Here is a 24,489-nt window from a genome sequence, read left to right as displayed (position 1 = left end):
ATCTTGTGCCACTAAAATCAATGGGAGTGTTGCCAGTGACTTTGAGCTCTTGCTCAGAGTGGAGTGGAATAGAATATTCTCAGATTGTTAATTTATCGGGTTTTCTCCCTTTGTATAGTGAAGTTTCACTTCTATAATTGGGTTACACTACACTGGTTGACTTGGAATGCAGCAGTTATCCCCTACCACTGAAATTCTGCAATCTAAGTGGATTATTAGCTCTCTATACTGACCTAGGAGGAACCTGATTATCCCAACCACCATTATTTTAATGAATGTTTCAGGTAGCCTGAAATATATTTAAATAAATGAAGGTCCTAGTGTAGAGCTCCACACCCGAGAGTTCCTCCTTCTCTTCTTTTTTTTAAAAAAGAAAGAAAACTGCATATATCAGTTGTGCAGTAACCAGTCTTCTAATGCGCCTTCCTTTCATTTTAAAATGACATTTCTTCAGACATTTCCAGTGCACTAGTCCTCTAAAAGGAGGAACTCCATGTAACTTCTGAGCACAAATAAAAGCACTTGGGTGACTTAAACTGCCATCATCTCCCCTTTAAAAAACCAAACAAACAAATGCATTACTTGTGGCAGAGAATAAACATGATAGAGTTTTACGATGAAATCGCCCTAATGGTGGCTGTTTCATTCCTATTGTGCTATCATGTTACACGTGGTAATTGATTCCATAGTCCTTCAAAGACTAACTTTTTTTTTCTTTTTTTTTTTGCATTGAAAACACATAACCGAAATAGAAAATGTCAGCGGAAGAAGATTCTTTCTTAAATGTCAAAAGATCTTTGAAAAAGGCAGCAGTGAAACATAGCACTCCGGTGGATTCAATGTTCTCCCAAAGTATGTTATCTCTGGTGGATATGACGAATCAATCTATCAGAGAACAAAACATAAGTAAGAGAGTCTATGGGTCTCCAATGCCAAAATCATCCTTCCAGAAACAAGCATCGTCCCAAGAACAACTAATGCACCTTGACAAGCTCATTTCTCAAGTCACTTTTCCAAGAAAGCTTTCCACAGTATTGGACCCAGAGGAATCAAGTGAAGAGATGAGCCACAGCTCTTGGGCTGCAGTTCCCAGAAGACGACTTTCAACAGTGTTGGCTTCAGAGGAATCCAGTGAAGAGCCAAGCTTCAAGACAATGGTTCCCCCTATACTAAGTGCAGCAGCTGAAGTCCCTGCTGAACCATCTAAGAAGACAGCCAAAGTAACTTCTAAAAGTGTATTTGCATGGCTGGTTACTGAAATTCCTGGGATAAAAGATCCCTCAGTAAGAAAAAGAAGAAAAAGGAAATTTGAAAAAAAACTTTTGGTAAATACACTATTCATACATTTTCTGAGGTGATTAAATTGCATGACATTCTACCAATATCTGGAGGATGAATCCAAATATTTTCAGTGACAGTTCAGGATAGTCTTAAATCTGCTGATAAAAGTTGTGTAATTTAAATTCTTTGCTTGAACTCTACTACCATGAACACTCACCAAGTAAATGTGTAGCCTATATGTTCAGCTACCTGCCAACAGCAGAGTTCAAATAATATTTTTGAACGTATAACTCAATTTATTAGATGTTGATGGTTCGTTACATAAGTCATGGGGTTCTGTTTCAGTTCCCTGGTTGGATAACCTGTGTTACTCTCTTAAATGCCATATTTAAATACAGCATCAACTTTGACTTGTGTAATGTACTGTCAAATATATAACAACTAACTAGCTAGCTTGAACTGCAAAATGTATATTCCATTTTAATAGAACAACTTGCAGCCCAAGAATTATTTGCTTGTAGAAGTTAGTGATTAATTTCAAATAACAAATACATTTGAGACTCTCTCAATCTTTGTGAAGACAATACACAAACAAAAAAATGGTTAAGTAATAGAACCCACATTCTCCTGTAACAAGCACTACCTCTTGAATTAAAGGAGACTCTCCATGGATTGTTACCACTAAATGGCTCATGACTAAGGCTGCGTGTCTGTCAAGGAGGTCATGGAAGTCACAGATTCCATGACTTTCTGCGATCTCCATAACTTCTGCAGCAGCTAGTGTGGCTGGCCCTAGGGACTGCCCAAGCAGTGGCTGATGTGGCTGGTCCTAGGGACCGCCTGAGTAGCGGCTCTCTGGAGGCCCCCCAGAGCAGCGGTGCCCCAGGCCTCCCCAGCTAAGATTTAGTCAGGGGTATTTATAGTAAAGGTCACGGGCCTTGAATTTTTGTTTATTGCCCGTGACCAGTCCATGACTTTTACTAAAAATACCCATGACTACATCGTAGCCTTACCCACAACACCAATTTAAGCAGTTCAGATTTCATCCAGAAAAGGGCTATGGTGCACATACACAGTAGCCTCCCTTATAACTGGGCTTTCCATACAAACATTTTAGTAAAGCTTGTTGAGAAAAATTGAAATTCAGCAGTTGGGGGATATTTTTGCAATGTTTCTGGGGGGGAAGGTGATTTTCTTTGTTAAAAGTGAGGGTTTTGTTGTGTGTGTGTGTGTGTGTTTGTTTGTTTGTTTGGTTTTTATTTGTATGTCCAATGCTTTGTTCAGTTATAGACCTGGTCCAGAAACTTCAAAACCCTGACCCTTTTTAATTTGAACATCAATGGAGAGTGTTACAAAACTCTCAGATAACCTTCATCCCATTTTTTGACCAGCTCTAATCTTTAGGAGGGTTATACTTGTGTTGCATTTATGTGTGTCCTTTTAATAGTGATTAATGTTAAGTATTGCTCACTGGAAACCTGAATTTCTCTATGAAAAATGTCAAGGTTTTTGCTTTTCATTCTGATTTGGAACACCCCCCCCTCCTTTCAATTTCTTGCTGAAGTGAAATTCTACAATATTTTGTTTAGGAAACAACAAAACAAAATATGCTTCTTGGAAACCACAGCTGCCAAGGAGCTGGGGAAGTAGACAGGTGGATAACTTGTCATGAAACTAGGCAGGTTTCTGTCAGAAACTAGCCTGGGTTACGTCAGGCTTAATCAAAACCTAAATGTTTCTATTTCAATAAAATAAGTATTTTCTGTTGGAAAACTTCCACACAGTTCTAATGCAGAGTTTGCTCACATTTGGTGGATTAATTAATATTTTTGCCTCTATTTTGCAATGACTATTTGTCTTCTATAAACCTCTTCTGGGAACATGCTTAAAATGATTATGTTTTAGAGAGAAACTGGTAAATATGCAGAATGAAGAAACAGATTCTTGGTTGGAGGCTGCATGAATTGAGTTTGCAAAGCATTACATTTATCATGCTTCAAGATCAAACTATAAACAAGCCAAAAGAACAATGGAATGGAAGAAAACAAAACAAAAGATTTAACTGCTTGTAGAAAGCTGGAGAATGAATGAATGAAGCCACTGCAGGTCATTGCTTAAAGTTAGACCCTCATCTAGGGATTTGCTTCTAATGAAAACATGTCAAATCCTATCCTTTCTGGAACACCCATAGCCTTTGTCTTCACAGGGGAAAACTCTCCCAGCAATTCAAACTGGCTTTAAACCTGATGTAGGAAAGGATCCAATAACTGGAACCTTTCATTATTTATTTGTTTAAATATCTGGCTTAGTTAAACCTTAGACCTACTTTGAATTCTGGGGAAATGTGTGTAGACAAAGCCTATATAAGATGCATTTCTTTCTCCAGGTTTTCCACTAAGTGTTGACTCCAACACCTGCAATTTCGTCTACTAGCTGTCACAAAGTAGAGTCCTTCTATTAACTTCCATGGGCTTTGGATCAGCCTCTCGATTTGCTGAGACTCAGCATTAACTTCTGATAGTTGTTATGCCGGTGTAAATCCATAGTAACTATTACCATTAGTGCAGTAAAACTGCTGTGTAAGGTAGTGTGGAAGAAGAATCAGGCTTTTACTAAATAGAGCAGATGTTTGGTTTGTTTGTTAATTGCAGAAGAAAGTCCTATTGTGTTGGTTGTACAGACCAGTTTGCTAAGCTAAACTTTTTTCTCTTTAAAATAGGAAGCAAAACAGCAAGAATGGGAATTACGTCAACTTAAAAATATCGAAGAGGCGACGAGACATGAGCTGACAATTGAAGAAATTTGATGTAATGAATTCCCAAATGAGTGTTGCTACACGCTGTACAACTGGAAAAAGAGGTTCCATTAAACTATAGATTTGGCTGTTGGGTCTGCTGTAACTGTGTGGCAAACGGGGGGAGTGGGGGGAAGGAAAGGACAGAATTAAAGCAAACCTGTAGCAAATTTTTTAAATAAGGAACCTCCAGAGCATTAAGAGGCCCGATGCCAAGGGGGCAGATCCTCCGTAGATTCCCAGGCCACTTACACCAGCTTAAGAGCAGGTCCAGGGGGTGGAAAACTGCCCCCATAAGGGTTATACTTCACCTTGTGAGGACCCACGTTTCTTCATGTAATATCTAAGGCTATGTCTACACTACTGTGGTGCAGCTGCATCACCGTAGGGCTGCTGGTGAAGATGCTCTAAGACAACCGGAGAAAGCTCTCCTCTTGGCAGGAGAGGCAGGAATTATTAAGCCAACATAGTGCTGTCCATGCCAGCGCTTAGGTCAGTATAATTTATGTCGCTTAGGGGCGTGGATTATTCACACCCCTGAGCGATGTAAATTATACCAACGTAATTTGTGGTGTAGACATAGCCTAAATCTTCTTGGACTATGGATGTAGCTTAAATAACATGAGTAACTGCTTCACCAGCCTGCTTGCAATATCATCTTGTTAGCCAGAGAAGAATTTCTCCATCTATAGAGTAATCAATGCTGATGCAATCAGGAGCATTCTTGCTGTTGGCTGGGGATATGAGGAAATAGCGAGAGGCACACAAAGGAGGGAGGACAGCCTCTGGAGATTATTAATTAATTACAGTCTGTTTTGAAGGCTTGATTCTAACTGAACTTGCTCTAGCCCTTAATATTCTGCTAAGCGCACCACATAGCGCTGACTGTCTCTTCCCGTGTTGCTACTCGCCCCACGCACTTCCTGCTGTTCCGGGTGCTCACTGGAACTACTGTACCCAGAAAAAAATCAACCTGTTTTGAAAGACACCACTGAAATGTCTGTTTAATTCACTGCAGACGTTCCACTATGTTAATAATGGGCCACGAAGTAATGTAGAGAATATAATGCCATTATAAACCACCTAATACACCTCTGGTTCCAACCAACAGTTTATAATGCCATTATTAGGGGTGAGGCTGGTAGCAATACACGTTACTAAAGTTGCCTGACAGTCCCATTATAAGACCCCGTTTTCAGTTGCTTATAACTTTGCCGATTTTTAGCTGTTTGGTTTGAAATTCTACAGGTAGTATGTCTACCTCAGGCAGAATATTTGTGGACGTTTCAGCCAAAATGCTTCACCCATTTCCAAAAACAAAGCTAGGGCAAACTATGCTGTTTCCCCTCTGTTAAAGTATTTCTTGGAAAAGTTCTACTGCCCTCATGTTAGAGGAGAGATTTGACAAAAGTGCGGAGGGGAAAGTGCCTGTGAAAATTCAGTCAAGTTCTAAGCAAGCAAAATGGCAGTTTGCACATGCTCAATGGCAACCTCTTAAATTTTAGCCACTAAATTCTGTCTGCACTGGGCATGCTCCAGCCTGGGCCTAAGCTGCGCTTCCCCTGCAATTGCAGCTCTGGGTGATTGCAGGCTGTGCCACATCCAGTCACAGAAGTGGAACTGAGAGCAGGAAGCCTGTCTCTCCTGTGCTCCCAATGAACTCTCTCTCCCCTCCCCTCTCCCCCCCCCCCCCCCCGGTCCCAGGCAGCATGAAGAAGCTGGACTGGTGTCCGTGTGGGGCATACACTAGGACAAGTATCCTGTGGTGGGGGATTGGGGCAGAATCTGGGAGCTGGGAAGGAAGGAAGCCAGTAGGTGTGGATGAAACTGAGAGCAGATGAGGAGTGGGTGGGGAGATTTGAACTGGTTGGGAAGGCGACTGGGGTGGAGAACAAGGGAGAGAGGGGGCAAGATCGATCTGATGAGGAGCCAAGTTCCTCAAGTGGGAGAACTGGGACTGGGTGAATGAAGAGACTTGGACAAGGGAGCTAGGAAGGGGTGTGTGCAGACACGGAGACTGGACAAAGAGCCCCTGCCCCAGGAGGAAGATTGGGAGTGTGAGCCGATGGGGATGGGGAAGGGTGTGGGGGGACTGATTGGAGGCGAGGGTGAAGAGAGAGATTGGATAAGGAGATGGAAGTGGGGGATTGGGACTGCCTGGGCAAGGATGCTGGGGCAGGAGTTGTGAGAGGGAACTGGTAATGGCTGGGCAAAGACAGTGGGACTAGGAGTCTGAAGGGAAGAGACTAGGATGTAATGGACAAAGAGACTGGGATGAGAGCCCTGAGGAGTGGGCCTGGCTAGGTAAGGAAAATACAACTGACACCAGGAGCTTGGAGTGGAGAAGAGACAAGATAGGTCCTATGGAAAAAAATAACATGTGACCATGTAATTAACGACTGTACCCTAACACACATGCACAAGGAGGCTGGAATTGAGCTTGCAGAGGTCAAACCAATTTGTATTGAGCCCAGGAATAGGGGAGTTTATACCATCTTTCTAGCTGCCTGCTCCTAATGCTGTCTCTGGCGCACATTACTGCAGCCTTAGGTGTTGACTTTCTAATGTGCCGGCCGGGTGCTCCCCTCTGACTCTGTCCCAGGCCCAGCTCCCACTTCACCCCTTCCCCCAGGGCCCCACTCCCACCCTGCCTCTTCCTGCTCCATTCCATTCCATCCCCTCCCCCGGGTGTGCCCCACCCTTACTGTTCCCCTCCAGCGTCTTCTGCACTCTGTGGAACAGCTGATCGCAGTGGGTGGGAGGTGCTGAGGGGGAGGCACTGACCGGCAGGGCCACGGGAGGTGCTGGAGGGGAGGGAGGGACTGGAAGGTGCTGATATGGGGGCTGCCTGTGGGTGCTAAGCACTCACCTTCCCTGGAGCACCCACGGAGTCGGCGCCTATGACTGCAGCTGCCCAGTTGCCTGTGATTCCAGGGGGATTGCTGGGGCACAAGGACTATGCAGCTACTCTTAATTCCTCCCAGAAATAGCCGTGATTCTACTTCGTCCAGGGAGGGATTCCCTTTTTGCAAGTGGAAACCTGGGGAGGCCTGATCAAGAGCTAAAGTAGCGTGGACAAACAAACAAGCACCGGACAATTAACTACATACTAAACCAAATGAATATGCCTTGGATCATGACCTGATGGCCTCCACACCCAGGCTCCATCACACTTCCAAGGAGCGTGTACTCCAAAGAAGACACTCCACTGAGATCAATCTAGTGCCTGTCCTGGAGAGTTTCACTCCAGGAACTAATAGCAAGAGCTTCCTAATTAATCTTTAATAGTGGGAAGGGCTGTCTGGTCCTATTCCTATTGGCAGTTAGGGTTTGGAACATAACAATGGACCTTCTAGTCTCCTGGGGCTAGATCCACAAAGGGGAATTAGATGTTGCAGTGCCTAACTTCTAGGTACCCTGCTGCCCAGTGAAATTTGAAGCCCAAGTTAGGTGCCCAGGCTCCCTATGAATTGCATGGGGAGAATTAGTTGTCTAAGAAAGGGAGGCCAGCAACTGAGTGGGGAGCTGCCTGAGGAAAGGGATGGGGCAGGACTCAGATAGGTGTCTGACTCCGGGCAAAGGGAGGCACCTCCCTTCACTCGGGGTTCGCAGTCATGAGTCCTCTCCTGGAGCTAGGTGCCTCAGACTGGTCAGCCTTCCTCACCACTCCTTAGAGCCACTATCCTTGTGGTTAAGACACTATCCCGGAATGCAGAAGATCTGTTTTCAAATCCCCTAATCTGCCTTATTTGGAGCAGGGACCTGAACCAAAGTCTCGCAGCTCCCGGGAGAGTGCCCTGACCACCAAGCTATTATGTGAAGGCTCTCTCTCAGTCTCTCCTGGTGAAGCTGTTCCACTTTGTAGGAAATAAACAAATGTTCATTGGCCCAGAGAGCAAAAAAGTAAGAGAGTGACTCTATGGCAGAGTGGTTAGTGCATTTCTCTTGCAGGTAGGAAAGTCAGCTTCAAGTTCCTGCTCCAAATCAACCAGGGGGGATTTGAACCTGGTTTTCCAACAACCTAAAGGAGTGCTCTAACCTCTGGTCCGTTGAGCATAACAGGACACAAGCACCCCGGATTCTGACCTGCTCACCCCTGGCTTTCTTTTGTGCAGGCCCAATCTGGTACAAGTGGGCAGAGCATACCTACCAGATGAGGCCACACAGGTGAGATAGGTTTCAGAGTAACAGCCGTGTTAGTCTGTATTCGCAAAAAGAAAAGGAGTACTTGTGGCACCTTAGAGACTAACCAATTTATTTGAGCATAAGCTTTCGTGAGCTCACTTCATCAAGTGAGCTGTAGCTCACGAAAGCTTATGCTCAAATAAATTGGTTAATCTCTAAGGTGCCACAAGTACTCCTTTTCTTTTTACAGGTGAGATAGGCAGGGATTGCCCAATCTGAGAATCCTGCTAAGGCTCTGAGCAGCTCAGTAGCATCAGGACATATGTGGCTAGAGGACTTTAGTGGCACAAATCTAGGCACCTAGGGACTTCAAGTGCCTCCAGGGTTAGGCAGTAGTGGGGTTTGAGGTTCACAGTGGTGCTGAAATGTTAGATTTAGGAACCTAAGTTATTTTGTGGATCTAATCACTAGTCACTGAGGCTAAGGTTGTCTTGTGGCTAAAGCTAGGGACTGTGATGGTGGAGACTTGGGTTCAGTTGTTGGCTCTACTGCAGACTTTGTGTGAACTTAGCCATGTCATGTAACCTCCCTGTTTGTAAGTTCCCATCTGTAAAATGGGTCTAATAATACTTTGTTCTCTCTCATTTATCTATGTATACTGTAAGCTCTTTTGAGTAAGGACTCTCACATTATGTGTATATACAGCCTCTTGTATAGTGGAGCCCCTCTAGGCAGTACCATGATACAAAGTAATAAGTAACATTTAGTAGAAATCAACAGTGATCAGCAAGCGACTATACAGACCAGCTGTAAGATTCTAATGAACTCCACTGGAATTTCCTCAATGGGGGGAACAGATTGCACATGTGTTAGTGAGGGCTGAATTTCACTCACAGAGTCTGTATTCTTCCTGAAACTGCAGCAGACAGAAAGAACTAACCCTTTATACTTGTCCTTTCCAAAATGTTGCATGTCACTTTCATTTTCTTCTCCATGTGAGAAAAAGCATCTGATTTATCCATGGATTTTTTTTCTTATTTTAAGTACAATTGGATAGTCTAAATTATCTGAATTATGACTGTGAAATGATAAATGGTAACAATTAAAGCATTTCCTTGTCGTAATTCAGATCTCTGTGGATTAGAAAAAAGTCACACTCAATTATCGCCCCTTTTAGTCTCTCACTTAAAAGTCTCATCAAAGCAAACTGAATTTCAGCAAAGTTTGAGACCCTGACAGGGAACGGTGCGTGATAACAGTATTATTGTTAATTATGATCTATGTGGAGATAGCATGAGGAGATCTCAACCAGGTCAAGACCCCCATTGTGCTAGGCAGCGTATGGCCCTATAGTCAAGAATAGTCACTGCCCAAAGAGCTATTTCAGTGTCTTATCAGTTCAACTATTTTAAAAGAAAAGGCTATGTACCGACTAATTTATTATTAAACAACTGTATATTTGAGTACAATATCCAAGGAAAAACAACCCAACATTTCTTTTGGTTACAGGGATTTAGGATTTCACTTTATGATTTGAGCTAAATACCAGATCTTTTAGTTGTTTCTCCTCCGTAGCATGCAGGTCCAGAGTAGCCAGAGGAACCAGCAACACAGCATTTCAGTGTTATAATTTTCATCCTCTGGTGGCAGCAAAGGTGAATTGCTGGTTTGTTCTGCTCCTTGCTTTACACATTGTGAAAAAGGTTCTTTTTGCATATTATTATTTATTTATTTGCACTATGGCAGGGCCTGCTGCATAACAAGAACCCTGCTTTTCGGCGCGGCTAAGCACCCACAAATCCAACTGAAGTCAATGGAAGCTGCGGGTGCCCAGCACCTTTCAATATAAGCCTTCTTTAGTTGGGTGCCTAAATGTGGATTTAGGGGCCTAACTTTAGACAATGAGGTTTGAAAATTTGGGATGGCATTTCCAAAAGGGCCTAAAGTCAGTAAGTGTGGGGAAGGGGCTATCTCCCGTAAGCACCTTTGAATGGTAGACATTGGGCCTTATCTCTTTGCACAGGAGTCTGAAAAGTGCCTTTCATAGGACTCAAGTGAAAACGAGAGTTTGAACAGGTTCTTGCATCATGCTATCCGGCTGCCTTTCAAACGTGACAAGGGATGTGTTTTTCTGAAGTTTGGAACAACCTCCCCTTGGAGGGTTCCCCCTCATTACAATATTTTTCCTTTAGAAGTTAAATGGTGACCTTGACCCAAACATTGTTTTTCAGTTCATTTGTTACACAATCTACCTGCTGATGGTGACTAAGCAGGATGTTGGATGGAGAAGTGCAAAATACAACAAAGACTCTATAGAAGTGGGTTACTTGAAAACAAATGCCGTAGATTGAATTCAGTTTAAGCATAGGAGACTGATATTGCTTCCACTGAAAGCAATGGCAAAATTGCCACTCACATCGGAGGTGCAAGAACTAGTAATACTTCTGTTGGGTGCACATCTAGAGCACTATTATATAGAGATAATTTTAAAGAGACAGGTTAAAAATATCTTTTTAAAAATATCTTCATGGTAAAGAAATAATTTGCCATATTTAGTCTAGCTTCTCTCTTTAATGATTCACTTAATGCATTAATGGTTATTTGAGGGGAAAAAAAACCTTTCTTGGTAATTGATTATTTCCTCTGAAGTCACAGTACAATTTCATAGCCAATAAAAACAAAACAAAACAAAATACTATGTAGCAAATTAATAGCAGGACAATGTGGTACTATTAATTACAGTATTACTGAACTGTGGTCCGGTATATACGATTACATAGGACCATAGAACCAGATCATGCCCCCTGAGATCACACATGGACGAGCCATTCCATGCATAAATGAGGTTCAAGTGCCTTATGGCACCCCACTCTCTACTTCCCTCCATAGATCCTCTAAAGGGTCCATGTAGAAGAAATGGGGCGAACTCATGGAGGGCCAGGGGAGAAAGGGACAGACTGAGAGTGGTAACAGGGATGCACAACATTACCTCCACCTCCTCCAGAGGTGTTCACACAGGCCCAGGCTGTATTCAATTTAATGCAGATGTTGCCTTACACCTTGCAAATCCTGGCCAGAGAGGAACCCTGGTAGCATGGCTGCATGCAATCTGTGTCGCCGCCAGGGCTGAGACACGAGCGGAAAGACTGCTCTGAGCAGACAGGGCTTCCACTTGGATGGCACAGACTGCCCACAGATCCCCTGGGAGCTGCCATGTTTGGGGTGGCTTACGAGTGTTTACCTCAACCTGTTAACACATGTTAAAACTGCAGCTGCCTTGTCCGTACTAGGATTTTACCATGTGAGATATCACATGCTAAAATTCCACCTTTTTTCCTAGTGAAGACAATGCCTCAGTCTAAGCTCCCTTGTATTCAGTTTCTCACTCTGCTTGGAGACTCTCTCTCAGCTCAGGAGTATATGTACTCTGAAGAGCTGGTTGAAAAAGGGAGGGAAAAATTGGGGAGGGGGAGGGAAAGCTCCTCAACATTATTCCCTGTGTTTTTATTTTTATTTATTATGACATTGCAAAATGAGATCAAAATCTTGAAACTTGAAAAATGTTGGCCAGCTCTTGTGGGCTCCCATATAACAAGAAAAGAAGCTGATAGAACTGAAGCTAGAGGATAACATTTTCAAAAGTGACTCGGGACCAGCTCAACAAAGGGGACTGAGGCTCAGCCATTCAAATCTTAATTTTTAGACCCCCTGCACAGCCCCAAATGAATGGCCCAGGCACCTCGTACAACACGTGGAGAGTTAGGTGCCTAAAAAAGGATTCACAGAAGCCAGCAAGCTGAACGGGGAGTGACCTAAGCTAGTCAGTAGGAAATGCTGAGAAGAGGGATAGGGAGAAGGGCTTAGACCTGATGTGCTTGGCTGATGGGCCAGAGATTGGTGCCTTCTTCCACTTAGGATCCTCAGCCACAAACCCTCTTATGGAATTAGGCACCTAAGCCAGATCAGCTGCTTAGATAGCCCTTGACTTGGCAGCTGAAACCATGTCTCTGTCTCCTGCTCGATACCACTCTCATGCTTGCCTTTCGTTTCCTTGTGCCCTTGTGTGTCATTTGTGCAAGACCTGTGGTGCCCCCCACAGCCTATTGATGCACCACAGGGCTGGGGCCCCCCACAGCCTACAGGTGGCCTGCATCTAGCCCTCCTAATGTGGGGTCTGACAGCTATCAGGTCTTTGGCATACTCTGAATTTGCCTCTGGGGGATTGGATCCTGCTGGCAGCATCCTCAGTGCTTTGGTGGCTTTGTGAATGCCAACCAGTGGAAATTAGCTGCCTTTGGGACTTTGGCACCTATGGTGTTTTGCAGCAGCTGAGCAGTCGTTTTGAAAATGTCAGTGACATCTAAATGGAGGACTTAGGTGCCTACAGCAGCAGATAGCAACCTAAATACCTTTGAGGAGCTGGGCATAAGTTGTTTTTCAAAATTCCACCCACTGACTGTCACAGAGCTGTAAGGCTAACTGACTGAAAGAAAGATAAGAGAGTAAGCCAGATTCACCCCATAAACAACTGCAAATCCACTGAAGTCAATAGAATTGCAAGCAGCAAATTGCAGTCCTGTCTCTTTAGATTGCTTATGTGCCACTTACCCACTGGCTGCTGCCTTAGGACATCTAAATGATGCAAGAAAAACATGGCAGCTGCGAAAGTAGAAAAGAACTTGCACGTGACCTTGAGAGAGACATAAGTGTGTGTCCCCCTGAAAAAGGATGATCCAACTCCCTGAAATGGGAGAGGGGAGTCACATGAGTTCAGATACAGTAAGTTGGGAACAAATAAACTAAGGATTGAGCAATATTGCTATCAAAACTCCCTAGGAAAACAAAACAGTTCAGGACCACCTCACATGAAGGTTGAGACTTATTTAAACATTCAAACTGATGCATCTTTTGCCAGGAAAAAGTACAAAACATAGATAAAGTAGGCTTAGATGTGTAATTACCAGCTAATAGATCATTGATCAATTAACTGCATGATCAAATTGGCAAGTAGGTCAAACAGAATGTTCCTCACAAGTAACTATGCAGGGAGACTAGTGCGTAGCAAATGTTTGACTGTCTTTAAAAAGGAGTCTCACAAAAATAGGCAATATGGTGACTGCTGATTTCATTGGTGCCAAATGGGAGGTAAAGCACAATAGGAGGAATAATTTGAACTCCTAAACATGGTTGGGGAGCTATGTTAACTGTGACTGCTCCAAAAAAAAAAAAAAAGCCTTGAGTGACACAATGTAGCTCAATGAAATCCTCAGCTCAGGGTGCATGGATGGTCCAAAAAAGCAAAGAAAAAGCTAGGCTGCATAAAGGATGGAATAGAAAATGATACCACAAAGTTATGATGCCCCTATACAAATCAGGAGTATGGCCTGACCTGGAATACTATGGCCAATTCTGGCCACCCTATAGCTAAAAAAGATGTCACTGAATGAGAGGGGATTCAGGGAGAGGTGGCAAAAAAACAAAGCAAAAACAAAAACAAAAACAAAAAACCCAAAAAACAGAACAAGGAAAAAATATTTCCATGTGACATGAAAATGAAAAGAATGGGACTGCTTAGTTTCAAGGGGACATGATAGAGGTATAGAAAATAATGAATGATTAGAAAAAAGATAAATCAGACACTCTTATGTCTTATAATAGAAGACCAAGGAGACAATCAATGAAATTGAAAGACGTTTTTAAAGAAGTCAGTTTTAAAACTGATATAATACTGTTTGTACAGTGCATAATTAATGTGTGGACCTCAGTGCCACTACATATCATCGAAGCCAAAGAATTTGTAAGATTCAGAAAGAGATTAGACATTTATATTATGGAATGAGAATATCTACAGTTAAATTAAATAGTTTTAAAACATTTGTTTTTTTAAACTCACACTTTAGGGCATAAAACCACCACTAACTGGTCACTAGGGGCCAGATTTAACACCTAGCAGCAGAGCCACGAAGGGACTTAGCTGCCTAACTGCTATTTGTATGGAATACTTACAATTGGCATTGGTCCAGAGAGAACGTGAGCATGACACTAGTGCCTAGTGGTTAGGGGCACTCACCTGGGAGACCCATATTCCAGTCCCACCTCCATGAATACTCAGGTAATGCATGCAAGGCTCTCCTTTGTGAATCTGCTTTTGAAAATCCTACTAGGTGCCTGTCTTCATCATTAGGTGCTTAAGTACCATTGAAAAGCTGGCCCTAAGTCACTGATTTTAGGTCACTAAAGTCTTGTTATTTTCCTGTACCAAAGGTTACATGTCATGCTTCAGTCACAGGGGGCGAAAGAGTGCTCATTTACTGAAAGCAGTCAAATAGCTGTTTGTAAAAGAGGGCACTCTGCTTTCATCTTTAGCGAAGTAGCTCAACAATCTAATCTTAGCCTTCTGTTTTGTTTCATTATACATTAATGATATTGATTCTTTTTGTATCCAGTAACTCTATGTGATCTCTGTGCCTGATGGCTCAGATTATTTATACGGTGGGGCAGGCAAATATTCGTGTGACATTTAGTCTGGACTCCAGTGTGATTTTGATTCATTAACAGGTTGGGTTAACCCCTGCAAATCTGAGTGCTTCCCTACCGCAAGCAAATGTGTTTTGGTGTTAGAGCTTAAGATGGTAAACAGGAATAATTAATTTTGATCTACTAGACAAAGATCAGGGTCCAGATTCTGATTTTAATAAAACTGAGCTAATGAAATAGAAGACCATGAATCTGAAAATACATAATGCAAAAATTCCAGTCCCCTGTGCACAGCCTGAGTAAATGGGCTTTATTCAAGGGATCTCCATGGGACCCAGAGGAAATGGGCTCTCTGGCCTATGCCCTGGAGTTGTAATAGTGGCTGCTATCTCTGCAATCTCACAAAATGATATGGCTGCACTAGAAGGTGTCCAGAGACAGGTGACAAAAGTGACCAAAGGCACAGATCGATTTCTGTCCGAGAAGAGGCTTAGAAAATTGGGGTCTGGTGAGTTTAGCAAGAAGATGGATCTGAGGAGACATACCACAACTTCACAAAATAATAACTTGTGTAGGGAAGATAAATCCTGCACTCCTAGTTACCGTTTCTCCTAATACAAGAACATGATGGTCAATGGTATTGAAAGGCAACACGTTTAAAACTGTAAGGAAACAAACACATAATCAGCCTGTAGGACTCACTGCCAAAAGGTAACACTGAGGCAAAGAGTTTAGCAGCATTCAGAAAAGGGCCTGAGGGACTTAGGTGCTCAAATCCCATTGAATTTCAGTGGGAGCTGGTCATGTACCTCCCTTAGGCTCCTTTGAAAATCCCAGCCTTATATGGTGAATGAGACCATCCTCACTTGCATTCAATGCATACAAGCTAGACCGAGTGGGTGAGGTAATAACTTTTATTGGAACAGCTTCTGTTGGTGACAGAGACAAGCTTTCAAGTTTACACAGAGCTCTTCTTCAGGTCTCCAAGAAGTCATTCTGACAGAGCAGAGCAGCATAAGTTAACTATGAACTGATGGGGCTCGGAAGAAACTTTCCCTGTGGGCAGAAAGCTGTCCATTAAGGTGCTTCTTGCACCTTCTTTTAAAGCATAAAGCGTTGTCCACAGTCTAAGCCAGGACATCAGATCACCCAGAGCACTGGACTGATTTGGTAGGGCAGTTCCTGTGCTCCTAATCACCCTACTGTACATGGGACAGTAAATCAATGCAGCAAAGGAGATGTTCAAGTCATCTTATAGCCTATCCTCACCATGGAGAGATGCACTGTACTGCCTCATGATGCACCAGGGTGTCGAGACTTCCCATATAGTTTCTATATGTCTTTCCCCCAGCTCAGACCGGGGGGCCTTCTACAACGTTGGCAGCATCTGGCCCACAGTGTGGACTCTGACTTTATTTTAAGTTAAACAATTCTCCTTCTATTACTATTCAAAGCCATAATTTGAAGGGGACACTTTAATGTGTGTTTGAAAGAGCTACTGGGTTTAAATTGTGAAAATAACTCAGGGATGAATGTGTTTGTTTGACCTGCATAGAATTTCAAACTTTAAAAAAAATACAAATGAAGCACTTGCAAAGGGCTTTGGAACGACAGTCCATGAGGCTCAAGGCCACGTTCTGTGTACTCAATATTTACTACCCAGGTGGCAACAGCCAAGCTACTCTACACTACCTAGTCCATGTGCCTCTGTCCTGACAGCTAACAGTGCCCCTAGCGAGAGAGGCAGGCCCGCAGCTGGGGGGGGACAAAGGGGTTAATTGCCCAGGGGCCCAGCAATTTAAAAGGGCCCAGGTGGATGGGGTAGATACGTGTTTGTTCAATAAAAATTAAGAATAAAAAAAAAGAAAATCCGGTTTCCTGCTGCTGCTGCCCTGTCCCGAGTGCCGCCCCTCATTGTGACAGGAACAGTTTGCCAGAGCGCTGCTGCACCCTGCTGGGCTGGCGGAGCATCCGCAACAGCAGCCTGGGGCACCGCAGAGCTGGGGAACGGCCTCCTCCGGCTGCTGGGGAGCCGCTGTGCCTGCGGTGCCATGCTGGCTCTCCGGCTGCAGGGCTAAGGGCACAGGGAGATTTTAAAGAGGCACAAGCTCCCTCTGTGCTTCCAGAATTCCTTCCCAAGGAGGCACCCTTGCCGAACACAAGCCAGCAAGTTCGCCCACCCAATCAAGCTGCCCCAAGTTTGCCAAGAGGCAGCTTAGGCTAGCCCCCGCTTCACAGCCGCTAATGCCGGCTGACGAGCCGCTATCAGGAGCACAGGATGAGGGGCCTCCTCCACCGCTCAGCCAGGGAATGAGGCATGGGGTTTCCCTCTGCCTCCACCACTGGCCGCCTCCTTGGAGATCGCCCGGTAGATATGGCGCACCATGGCTGCCGTCTCCTCATTGCTCTGGGTGTTGATGTCCCACAGCACCAGCAGCGCAATTCTTATATTGTGTATTTTAACTTTGTTGGTCATATTCAGTTGCACCTTGTCTATCAGGGTTTTTTCCCCTTGTCTTTAGACTACACGTGAATCACGATTAGGTGTTTAATTAGCCTGCTTGATACTTCAGGTGTTTTCTTACTTTGTGCTTCTTTCAGTGTTTTATATATTAATTAATTTCATTCCATAATGTATTTATTTAATTTAACTATATAATTCAAAATAACAAGTCATACAGCTTATATTTAGGCTCACAATTTGTTTAATACTTGTGCTGTAACTAGAAAAAAAAGTGTCCTAGATCAAGTAATGCCACAGCTTACACATAGTGGGTTTGAATGTGTTAGCAATAGGATAAAACGTAGTGTTGTAAACCTCAGCTATCCCTTTCTAGGGGGGGCCATCGACTGTTCTGCCCTGGGGCTCGGAATTGCTGTTGGCCGGCCTGGAGAGAGGGTAGCTTAGGCTTTGTCTACACTGGACTTCCGTCGGTAAAACTTTTGTCGTTCAGAGGTGTTTAAAAAACAGCCACCCGAACGACAAAAGTTTTACCAATGAAAAGCACCGGTGTGAACAGTGCTTTGTCAGCGGGAGAGCTCTTCTGCCAACAAAGCAACCGCCTCTTGTTGGGGGTGGAATTTCTTTGTCGGCAGGAGACCTCTCACCTGCCGACAAAGAGCGGCTACACTGTGCATCTTTTAGCAGCACGGCTGTAGTGGCACAGCTGTGTCGCTAAGAGGTGCGTAGTGTAGCCATAGCCTTAGCTTCTACTAGGCTGCTAACAATTGTGCTAGTTGTGATGCTTTGTTTATGATCTGGATACTTGTTCACCAGGAACGCAACATGAGGCTAGAAAATCATTTCATACTAAGGCAGTGATACCCAGACCTCCATTGCGCAGGAGCCAAATTAGCCATCAGTATGACCTAAAAGAGCCACAGCAGTGTGAATTAACGGTTTCCTTTACTATAAAAAGAAAAGGAGTACTAGTGGCACCTTAGAGACTATCCAATTTATTTGAGCATAAGCTTTCGTGAGCTACAGCTCACTTCATCGGATGCAATGAAGTGAGCTGTAGCTCACGAAAGCTTATGCTCAAATAAATTGGTTAGTCTCTAAGGTGCCACAAGTCCTCCTTTTCTTTTTGCGAATACAGACTAACACAGCTGCTACTCTGAATCTTTTACTATAGTGCTAGATATTCATAGTTAAGCAATATGACAGGGGAAATGTTTAGTATATTATTCTCATAGCAAATAAGTTAATAACTTAGTGTAAGTTGATAACTTAATTGGTTCATAACATAGTAAAAGCATCCTGAGGGGTTAATAATTAAATCACACAGTGTTTTCATATCATGTGCTGCAGAGGGCCACTGGAGAGGCATTAAAGAGCCATTTGCTGCTCACGAGCCACAGTCTAAGTATCACTGTACTAAGGGATCTAGGTCAGCTAGCAGAAATCTTTCAGTCACTACCAACCTTGGGGTGTATTTGAACTGAGATCCTGAAGGCAAAAAGCGTACCTCCTCGACGTCAATGAACTGTGAAGCAGGTCATCATATTTTGCAGCTGGCCCAGACTTTCAATGGTATTTAGGTGCCTAATTCCCATTGATTTGTATGACAGCTAGGCACCTAACTATCTTTGAGGATCTGGACCTCTGTCATTTTGTTTCATCAAAGGACTGGAAATTTTGGTTTAGGAAATAAAAATAAATAGGTGTATCATTCCTTCCCATTTAAATGCTCTCCCATAGGGACTCCCATGTACACTCTATTCTAGTCTATATAGGCTTTTGTACCACACTCACCACTAGGAGTAGCTGAGTGCATTCCAGTAGTGCATTGAGAGATGTAACTACACAGCTGTCATGTGTTGTTTGTTCCTTCATCTTCTGCCTAAGAGAAGAGGCATGTGTAATGGAGTGTTTTGTTTTGGTAGGTGTTGGCTTTTTTTAAATATACCTGTTGCTATGTGTTTATGTGAGAGAAGGAAAGGTCAAAGAAATGCGCTTTGCACTTGGAGCAGAAGGTGGGGAGCTTTGTGATGGTCTTTAGTTCCTGGGGGGAGTTCATGCCCCGCAGTTTTGACCAGCCCCAGAGAAAGTTTTCTTTTCCACACAGATGAGCTCTGCTCTCATTGTTGAGAGTTTCTTTGTGCCAGAGGAGGGTAGAAAAGGCAGTGTCATGGTATGTTCCCATTTTGTGACTGGAAATGGTCTGCCTGTACAAATTACTCTTATTATAGGGCCCTGCTGAGGTATGTAACCCTGTAACTGAAAGGAGATATCATTCATTTTTTTGTTCACTGCAATTTTAAATAAATGCCTGCAGCAGGAGTAGTAGCAGAGGCAGCTGCCATTCTATGTTCCAGAATAGATGAAGATTGTTATGTTACCAGATAATCTGGGGGGTGCTTAAAGTTGTCAAACTGGGGGCATAAGTATCATCTTATACTTTGATTTTTAAGATCTTTGGGACAGGGATTGTCTCTTTATATTGGGTTTTACACCCCCTTGCACAGTGGGGTTGTAAGCCATGAGCAGGGACACTAGATGCTACCAGAGCACAAATAAATAATACTAATAAATAGTCTTTGAACCTTAAGCCCCACCCTGGAATGTTCCAAGTCACAAAGGATTGAAGAGAAGCCTTCCTGCGTTTGTGAGAGGTACAGGGAGGGCTTGGGAAACCAAAACAAAGAGGAAGGCTTCTATCTTGCCCTCCCTTTCTTTGGCATGCCCCTAGCTGCACCGTGCAGCCATAACTTGGCATATGGGATGTCATCATTGGTCAATGGATTCATTTATTGATGTACAGTACATAGTAAATTAATAGTGAATTATTGTGGTTAATTCAATTTTGAGTAGAGGACACACTGGACATTAAAGTTCAGCTTCTAGGAGGATTCCTGCGGAAAGTGAAAAGCAAGTGCTTGTAAAAAAAGAAAAGAAAAACATATTGCATGTCTCCTCTTTAAATGTGCAAGTACTCTGTTTTTTGCCCACACCTGCCACTTTCTGAATTAGATGGGAAAGGGGCAGGCAGGACCATTGTTGTGTGGCCTTGGAGTTGTGTTTGCCCCATTTTGTGGTCAGTAACTGGCATTTTCAAAAGAGCCTAAGAGCCAGGTTTTTAATGGTATTTAGGCACCTAACTTCCACTGAGCATCTGGGCCAAAGTGGTTTAGGAGTAGGGTTGCCAACTTTTTAATCACAAAACCAAACACCCTTGCCCTGCCCCCTGTCCCACTCCTGCCCTGAGGCCCTGCCCCTTCCCCGAGGCCCCACCCCCACTCACTCCATCCCTCCTCCCTCCGTCACTCACTCTCCCCCATTCTCACTCACTTTCACCATGCTGAGGTAGGGGCTTGGGGTGCCGGAGGGGGTGAAGGGTGTGTGTGGGCTCCAGGGTGGAGCCAGGAATGAGGGGTTCAAAGTTTTGGAAGGGGCTCCAGACTTGGGCAGAGGGTTGGGGTGTGGGAAGGGGTGAGGGCTCTGTCTGGGGGGTGTTGGTTCTGGGGTGAGGGCGGGGATAAGGGGTTTGGGGTGCAAGAGCAGGCTCTAGGCTGGGGATGAGGGGTTCAGAGTGCGGGATGGGGTGAGGGCTCTGGCTGGGGGTGTGGGATCTGGAGTGGGGCTAGGGATGAGGGGTTTGGAGTGTAGGAGGGGGCTCAGGGCTGTGGCTGGGGGTGTGGGCTCTGGCATTGGGCCGGGGATGAAGGGTTTGGGGAGCAGGAGGGGGTTCTGGATTTGGGGCTGGGGCTGAGGGGTTTGGAGTGTGGGAGGGAGTTCCGGGGTGGGGCAGGGGGTTGGGGATGGGAGAGGGTGAGGGATACGGCTGGGGGTGGGGCTCTGGGATGAGGCCAGGGATGAGGGGTTTGGGGTGTAGGAGGGGGTTAGGGATGCAGGCTCCAGGTGGCACTTACCTCAGGCGGTTTCCAGGAAGTGACCAGCATGTCCCTCTGGCGCCTAGGCATGGGGGGGCAGGGGGATCTGCATGCTGCCCACAGGCTCCACCCCCGCAGGCCCACAAATATTCTAGCAAACCAATGTACTTGCTGGAAAGTAAATGGAAACAGCAAATTTTAAGCAAGTGCTAGAAAATATTTGTGAAAAGCAAATTTTGAACACATAAGCTTGAGTATTTGCTCTGATTCACATGCCTGGTCTGCACACCACAATTAGGTCAACATAAGGCCCCTTATACTGACTTAATTATGTCAGTGTCCATATTACAGTCTTGTCCTGCTGATGTAAGTTCCCTAATACACCGAAATAATAACTCCATCTCCACAAGAGGCCGTAGGGCTTATGTCAGTGTAGTTAGGGAAACCCAGTGCTTGTGTAGACACTGTGTTACTTACACTGGCTGTTATCTCTCTTGTCAATTTCACAGCTCCAGTAGATCTGTGAAATTGACAAGAAAGCTGGAACCTAGAGCCCAGCTACCCCCTGCTCCCTGGAGAACTGGGTGGCTGGACCCCACTCCCAGCTGGAAGCGAGGGTGAGAATGGACCCCGCTCCAGGTGGGGAACAAGGAGTCAAGAAGTGCACTCCCAGCGGGAACAGGGAGCGGAAGGGCAGACCACCAGGAACCCGGGAGCCTGTGGGGCAGCTGAGCCAATGTGACTTAGCGTTCCTGGGAGGGAACTGCTAGCGTAGCTGAGAGACCAGGCTCTCAGGTCCCCACACTACCCCTCTTAAGTCAGTGGAAGCGCTCCTGGTGAGGACACGCACCACCGACCCAAGGTGGGTTGTGTGGACATGCATCATCACAGTAATTACTGTGGTGGCTGTAAACTGATCTAATATAGGTTTAGTGTAGACATACCCTAAGAGTTACCCTTATCCATTCTGAGTACAGAAACAACACCATGTGACCTGTGTATCCAATCAAAATTAACCAACAATAGATGTAATTTCAGACACGTTTAAGAAACTGCTTGTGAGCAATCTACAGACCAACAATTATTCCTAGAAATTATTTGATGAATAAATTTGAGAAAAATCATAATCTTGAATAAGAAAAGGAGTACTTGTGGCACCTTAGAGACTAACCAATTTATTTGAGCATAAGCTTTCGTGAGCTACAGCTCACTTCATCTGCATCCGATGAAGTGAGCTGTAGCTCACGAAAGCTTATGCTCAAATAAATTGGTTAGTCTCTAAGGTGCCACAAGTCCTCCTTTTCTTTTTGCGAATACAGACTAACACGGCTGTTATTCTATAATCTTGAATAAGTTTCGCAACCAGAAAAAAGGGCTAAGCTGATTGAATACATTATTTGCTGCTCTCTAGTGCGCAAGGACCAGTTTAGGATATTAAACTTAGAACTCAGGAGCAATATCGCACCTAGAGGGAAATAATAACAATGATTCCACAACCTGGGGAACAGCCAACAGAAATGGCAGGAAATTATTTTACAAGACGACTGAATTTCTGCTGACTAGGGGAAAAGAATGAGGTCACCGAATGAAATGACAGAGAGACTGGTGTGTGCATGCAAGTACACAGAGACTATGATGCATGTGCTGTTCCATGATGAGTGGCTCAGATAAGATGACACTAGTAAGAACACCTAAAACTTACTGTCAACAGTTTTCAGTAAACACAATTTTACATGGGAAACACTTTCTTTATCCTATGACTCTTATCTGCACTGTTTGTGTTCTTTAAAGCCATGTCAAGGTCAGGGATGTGGGCTTTGTTGGGAAGCTGTAGTATTACATCAAACAGAGCACACATAAACAGCTGCCCTACTATCACTTCATTGATTGCGGCTGTCTTAGGTAGTTCTGTTCTGTTCTAAAGTAAGTAAACTACTTACATAGTAAAAGATAGCTAGAGCCTGATTCCTCACCACCTTGACCCTGGGGCAGCCATTTAAACCCATGCAACATCTGGTTTAGCAGACTTTTACCCTCTGGGTGCAGAGGTGCAAATGAGCACAGAAGATGGAAAACAGTGGAGAAGCAGGCCTGTAACTTTATGCGCACCAGCAACTGTAGAAAAAAAATTCCTCAGGATACTGTATAATTCATGGTTTTGTTAATTAGAAGTGAGTCTGAACAAATCCCAGATCCACATACCCCCAACTAATAGAAAAAAAATTGTGATCTGGCTCAGGTATTTGCCGCTGTCTCTTATCTACATAATAAACCAAAAATAAAACTCCAAGGACCTGAACACCAGGGAATTGGGGAAGAATTAAGATTTCAATCAGAATTTGGCAGATCAAACCTATTGTCGGTAACGCTCAACATTAGCATTAGCATTTTCTTCCTTTAAACCATCCACTCAATAATGTAGTCTAGAAAGGGTTGCACTTTGTTGTAGTGAAAGTGCTTCACCTCTTTCCATGCCCCCCTTTTGCTTCAAGGAATTTGAGATCGGAATTAGGGTTGGTAAAATACGTGCTACCCAGTCATCTGATGTGCAGGAGATTCCTGATGCTGAACAGTCTGTAGTTATACTCAATTCTGTGCAAAATAGTCCACTTCAAAGCAAAAACCATATATGATCTTTGGGTTTTTATCATTTCCAGTAACTAGTTTTATTTAAGAGCATTTCACAAAATTGTCTTTTTCCTCACCCAACAGACTGCCTGGGGACTCCTTAGCCTCTTTCTGTGCTAGGTTTGCAGGTGGAGAAGAATGTATAAGCTCATGAGAAAATAAGCATCAGATGTGGAAAAGACACAAGTGCTGTGCTTTTACCATGGAACTCCTGCGCCAGGGCTTTGGGCCAAATTCTGCTCCTATTTCCATCAATGTAAATCCAGAGTAACTCTTTTAAAGTCACTGGAGATATTCTGGCTTACAACTTTTGCAAGTGACTAGTGATTTAGAGTGCTTTGATTTTGGGGTACGCAACTGAAAACACTTAAAGGAACCAGATTTTCAGAGGATCGGTGCTTAGCATTTTCTGAAAACGAGGCCTCGTCAAAATATGTCAAGCTGAGTACCTAAGATTACTAGTCACTTTTGAAAATGTAGCCCTCCAGCTGTAAATGAGGGATGTCTTCAGCTTGAAGACAGGACCAAAGGACACAATGCAAAACAATTCACAGTACAATGCATCTTTATTTCACTTTCTTTCATGCAAAATGTATCTCAACATGTTTTCAGGAGCAGAGGGGGAGAGGAATTCAGTTTAAAGAACAAAAAGGAGACCATTTCACACACTGCAGCAACTGGCTTTACTGAAGAATTTGCTATTTCAAATCTAGGACATAGTGCAAATGCCATGATAAATTTACTTTACTGTGGTGCAGCAGTAAAGGTCGATTTCTTTTTCCTTTATTTTAGTGACAACCACTGTATGCAAAAGAGAAGACAAATGTTGTCAGATGAGATCTGAGACGAGA

At 43.9% G+C, this 24,489-nt stretch overlaps 2 protein-coding genes across 2 annotated transcripts in view; both read left to right on the top strand.

Annotated features, from left to right (window-relative positions):
- Positions 1-766, top strand: part of ADCY1 (adenylate cyclase 1) — a 252,378-nt gene extending 251,612 nt beyond the window's left edge. Inside the window, exon 22 of the mRNA XM_074945261.1 lies at positions 753-766. The gene's annotated coding sequence lies outside the window, so the exon portion shown is untranslated. The remainder of the gene's footprint in view (positions 1-752) is intronic.
- On the top strand, positions 756-24,486 carry CCDC201 (coiled-coil domain containing 201). The gene is made up of 3 exons (XM_074945263.1): positions 756-1,325; positions 4,001-4,140; positions 24,431-24,486. Exons 1-2 carry the CDS (start codon positions 756-758, stop codon positions 4,085-4,087), a joined length of 657 nt encoding a protein of 218 aa, XP_074801364.1. The 3' UTR covers positions 4,088-4,140; positions 24,431-24,486.
- Positions 24,487-24,489: the final 3 nt, after the last annotated feature.

This window comes from Natator depressus, chromosome 2 (genome assembly GCF_965152275.1).
Source record: "Natator depressus isolate rNatDep1 chromosome 2, rNatDep2.hap1, whole genome shotgun sequence".
Taxonomy (NCBI): Eukaryota; Metazoa; Chordata; order Testudines; family Cheloniidae; genus Natator; species Natator depressus.
This window is presented reverse-complemented; position numbering and strand designations above follow the sequence as displayed.

Bases quoted from the DNA above. Each gene is read 5' to 3' on its own strand.
- CCDC201 (XM_074945263.1), top strand. From the start codon at position 756: ATGTCAGCGGAAGAAGATTCTTTCTTAAATGTCAAAAGATCTTTGAAA. The intron at 1,326-4,000 runs GTAAATACACTA...TCTTTAAAATAG, and splicing joins AATTTGAAAAAAAACTTTTG to GAAGCAAAACAGCAAGAATG.